The sequence below is a fragment of the Seriola lalandi genome, unplaced genomic scaffold (assembly GCF_002814215.2).
Source record: "Seriola lalandi dorsalis isolate HSWRI2012SDOR001 ecotype SW California unplaced genomic scaffold, Sedor1 jcf7180002054913, whole genome shotgun sequence".
In the NCBI taxonomy this organism is placed as follows: domain Eukaryota; kingdom Metazoa; phylum Chordata; class Actinopteri; order Carangiformes; family Carangidae; genus Seriola; species Seriola lalandi.
In genome coordinates this window covers 243,507-248,265 of record NW_019525465.1, presented here as the reverse complement: position 1 = coordinate 248,265, position 4,759 = coordinate 243,507, and the positions used below count along the sequence as shown (strand labels likewise).

The window sequence follows — 4,759 nt, the reverse complement described above, 5'->3', positions numbered from 1 at the left end:
GGCAGCAGCATTAGCACTAATAGCAGAATTAGCAGTGGTGGCAAGTTGAACAAGATTTGTTTATTGGTCACCAAACACATTAATATGTCCCTCATGTGGATTTGAATATGTTGTGACATCCAGTAGATCTTAAAAGAAACACATTTTTAACAACAACACGCTAAACTTAGATAGTGAACACGGTAAACACCATGTGCTTGTCACCATGCTAGCATTAGCATTAAGCTCAAACCAAGATTAAACATTGAACATTGTACGTGCTAACTATAGCCATGCTACCATTAGCATGTAGCCGAACCCAACATTGAACATTGTACCTGCTAACCATAATCATATTAGCATTATTATCAAGAGCATGTTAGCATTCTGATGTTAGCGTTTAGCTCAAAGCATTAGATTAAAGAGCTGCTAGAATAACTGTAGACTTTTAGTGTAAATTTCAATTTTCAAAAATAAGAAAAAAATGATTATTTTAGTTTTTTTGTTCAGTCATTAACGTTGGGACGTAACAAGCGATTTAAAAAAATAGAAGAAAGGTCAGATTTTGGTTCAGCATCTTATTAATGATCATAAAGGAGGAGGAGTTTTACACGTCTGTGTTCTTCCTGGAGTTATTCACAGCGACGGATGCATTGTGGTTTCACTCACGTCATTCTTTCATTTCCTCTCTATCTCTTTGTCTTTGTCTCTCTCCCACACGCTCTCTCTCTATAAACACTGTACGTTTTAAAGATTCGCTTTCATGTCTAATGTTTAAAACTTTATCCATGAGGCCAAATCACACGATAACAGCCCCAATACAAACGACTTCCTCTCCCTCCTGCTCTCGTGTTTCTTTATCTCTTTCCTTTGTCTTCTAGTCTTCACTCTTCTTTACTTCCTCCACCCACCTGCCTCTCTCTCTCTCTCTCTCTCTCTCTCTCTTTGTCTCTCTCCCCCTCCATCTCTGCTGCTCAGCTACTTCAAGGTTTCTCACCTGTGGCATCATATCAGCCCCATCGATGCGACTGGTTGCAAAGAAGTCGACGCTGACCTCAAAAACTCCAACTGAAGAAGAAAAGGAGCTGGAGCTGAAGAAGAGATAATAGAAGAAGAAGAAGAAGAGGAGGAGGAGGAGGAGGGAGACGATAAAGAAAAAGCAGACACAAAGACAGTCGATCATGATTCACTCAAGTAAGTACCTGCACCTCTCTTCATATTAAACTCTGACTGTATGTTACAGTAGGGGCTCAAACTCACGACATGAAACTTTGTTGACGTTCAGTCGGAGAAGAAAACAACAGCAGGATACAGCAAACAAATCAACAGATCAAATCAATGCTACCGACACTTTTAGCAAGTGAGTCGAAAGTATGACTGAAAAATATGAGGAAACATGAACATGAAAAACTTCTCCGACTTCAGTGTGTCACATTAAAAGATGTACAGTGAAAATAAGCTCAGTAACATTAACCCCAGTCTATTAAAATGTTAATGTATGTGCAGTTTATGTTTATCAAAAGAGAAATATAGAAGAAAACAAAGGAAACAGTAGTTGGCTCAGATCCTCAGAAAACTATATTTAACTCCAAAGATATAAAAATCTTCAACAGAATTGTCATTAAATATTTGAACCTGAACTCAGCAACTAAATCTGGAGCTAAAATGTCCTTTAGCACATTTGTGTTTGCGTCTAGAACCGTGAACACCAGGTGAATAAGACGAACAGGAGAACGAAAAGTGACAGTTTGAGTTTGAGATGTCGTGTCAGCAAAACAAGCACCTGCAGCCTTGTTACTCATTTAATGTGATTTTAATGTTGTTGATCTGATGTAAGAACGGAGACTGAAACGGGGACACACCTGCCTGTAAAGTCGCACCTCTGATCTGCCGAAGACTTATTTAACGTTTAGCAGCTAAAGTGAAGTTTCAGTTTTGTTTCCCACACTAGTAGAAAGGGCAGGTTATCCAGACAGAGGTCTAAAGTTTAATGTGACAAGGGTCTTTTACATCAGATTAATTTAAACAGGCATTTTCCAAAATGGTTTGGAGTAGAGCCGCAGTTTGTGCCCATGTATCATGTAGCAGCTAACAGTCTGTTTTTCTTAAAAATTAATCCCTGATCTTTGAACCAGACTAAGAGTCTGAAGTCATGTTAGCAGCTCTGTCAGGCTGTACTTAGGCTTAGTGGTGGTTTGAGCTACATGCTAAAGCTAGCATGGCAACAAGCACATGATGTTTACCACATTAACCAATCTTTGTTTACTGTGTTAGCATGCTAACATTTGCTAATTAGCGCTAAACACAAAGCACAGAAGAGGCTGATGGGAATGTCATTAGCTTTTGGGATCAGTAGTCAGTCAGTCGCTATATGCTAATGGTAGCATGGCAACAAGCACATGATGTTTACCACGTTAACCATCTTTGTTTACTGTGTTAGCATGCTAACATTTGCTAATTAGCGCTAAACACAAAGCACAGAAGAGGCTGATGGGAATGTCATTAGCTTTTGGGATCAGTAAAGTCAGTCAGTTGCTATATGCTAACGCTAGCATGGCAACAAGCACATGATGTTTACCACGGTAACCATCTTTGTTTAGTATGTTAGCATGCTTATTGGAGTCATAACTCAGTTAAATCTGAACACACAGACATGAAACACACATTTTTACATTAGGTACAATTAAACTGTCTGAGGATCTGATTCTCTGATTAAGAAAGACTTACATCTGTTAGAAATCATAGGAAAAAGATGCTTCTTACGACTGTGGAACTTGGTTCAGAATCATCACATTTTTAGGTTTTCTTCAGTATCACAGTAATCCAGTGATAGTTGTTTATACATCCGTGGGTGCAATGCAAATAGGAACTCGTAATAACTAATTCAGCATATTTTTTAATGGCGCCAATTAGAAAAAATTTAAGCAAAAAAGGGCAAAAAAAAAAACAGGGCTCAGGTGTGTGGCTCATGGCAACGTTATGCTTCCTGTTTACATCCCCCAAAAGCTACCAGGAGGTTGTGCTTAAACAGATGTGTTTAATGGCATTGTTTCTTCCAGATGTTTTTTCACATTCTGCTAAAGTCAGTCTGACCTTACGCTACACATCTGGCCTCAGAGCTTTGAATAACAAAATGTATAGTGAGACTGAGGGATCTGGAGAAAGGACACTGACTTTGTTGTAAATTATCAGAGCATCAATGATATTGTATGTACAGGGTTAGAAAAATTAGATTTAAATCACCTACTACAAAATAAAACCGCATTTAAAATCCTACTTTAGTGAAAGTGTTATCAGTAAAATGTATTCAAAGTATGAAAAGTAAAAACAAATGGCCTCTTTCGTAGTCTTATACATATCATAGGATCATTATTACTGATACGTAAACAGAATATTTTGTTGCAACTGCTGTTTACAACTAGATTACAAGCAGTTTGAGCTGCAAAAACCTTAATATTTCAGTCTGTAACAGGTTCCCAAAAACCTTATTTTCCAGTCCAGTGAGAATATTCCAACCTGTTTTTGATTTAAATTTACTCTCAATGAGAAAACAAGTTGAAATGATCCTAAAAAACTTGCAGAGTTTTCACTTTTTTTGTAAGAAAATAAAACTTGAAGGAGTCAGTTTGAGCCTAAGATGACGTGATAGGAGGGAGATATGAAAAATAACCTGCAACATCTGGAAGGTTACCACAAACTCCAGCTGTCAGGTAAATGTTGTGGTATTTCCCCCTGAATATCTCTGTACTTCGTCACTGTCTGATGACGAAAAGCTTATAGAAGAATTATTTTCTCATTCATCCAAAACCCAAACCCAAATTTAGGGAGCTTGAAATTGGGCCGACACAAACATCAGCGTGTGTGTTAATGGGATGTCGGTTCACCACAAACCACCAGTTCATTGCTCCTCACGGCTTCCACTCTGAGCCTCGGCTGCATGGATGCTAATTCTGGGGCCTGCTTTTAATTTGACAGCCACTTTCAGATCACATGACTGCCATCGGTTTTCAGATGCGTGCATATGTGTCTGTGTTGTGTCCGCAGACTCACATAAGTTTCAGTCTGAACAGCCTGTAAACACCACAGGAAGATATGCTGCGAACACAGACACACACACTAATGCTGAGAAATGACCCACACTCGCCCAAACACCTGACTGTACACCCACACACACACACACACACACACACACACACACACACACACACACTTAAAGAGTGTGTTAGTTCTATAGAAAAGGAAACTATACTTCCTGACAAAGACCTCCTACTCAAAACCACAACGACACACACAGAGAAAGTCAAACTAAAACAGATGTGAGGGATCAAACTGTTTCAAACACAACTGTTTATTTTTCATAGTTTAAATGACACAGAAAAAGAGAGGGTTATTAAATGTCATGGTAACACTGTATACAAACAGTTAATACATGGTTTATAACACAGTGTGATGTAAGCAGATATAAGTGTGTATTCATGTTTGTTAAGGACTGTATCTAGAGAACATTTCACATGTAACACAATATATATGTGTTTATATATAAATCACAATATCAGGGTTAACAGTGAATCAGTGAAGCCTCAGTCTGATGACAGTAACACAACTCTTCTTCTTCCAGATCACTCCATCCACTCAGTCTTCTGCTGCTGCTGCTGTGCAGTTCAGACCAGGTAACGGCTCCGTGTATTACTTTACATAAGGTGGAGGTGTAACTCTCTGTGCCCCCGCCCCTTTAAAAATAAACCTGACAGCTTTTTTCTGCATGAAGCTTCATTTGGAC

At 38.7% G+C, this 4,759-nt stretch overlaps 1 protein-coding gene across 1 annotated transcript in view; it reads left to right on the top strand.

Annotated features, from left to right (window-relative positions):
* Positions 1-3,637: 3,637 nt before the first annotated feature.
* txk (TXK tyrosine kinase) overlaps positions 3,638-4,759 on the top strand; it is a 7,192-nt gene continuing 6,070 nt past the window's right edge. The window contains exons 1-2 of the mRNA XM_087169757.1: positions 3,638-3,689; positions 4,024-4,052. Coding sequence (XP_087025883.1) covers positions 3,638-3,689; positions 4,024-4,052 — 81 coding nt within the window. The remainder of the gene's footprint in view (positions 3,690-4,023; positions 4,053-4,759) is intronic.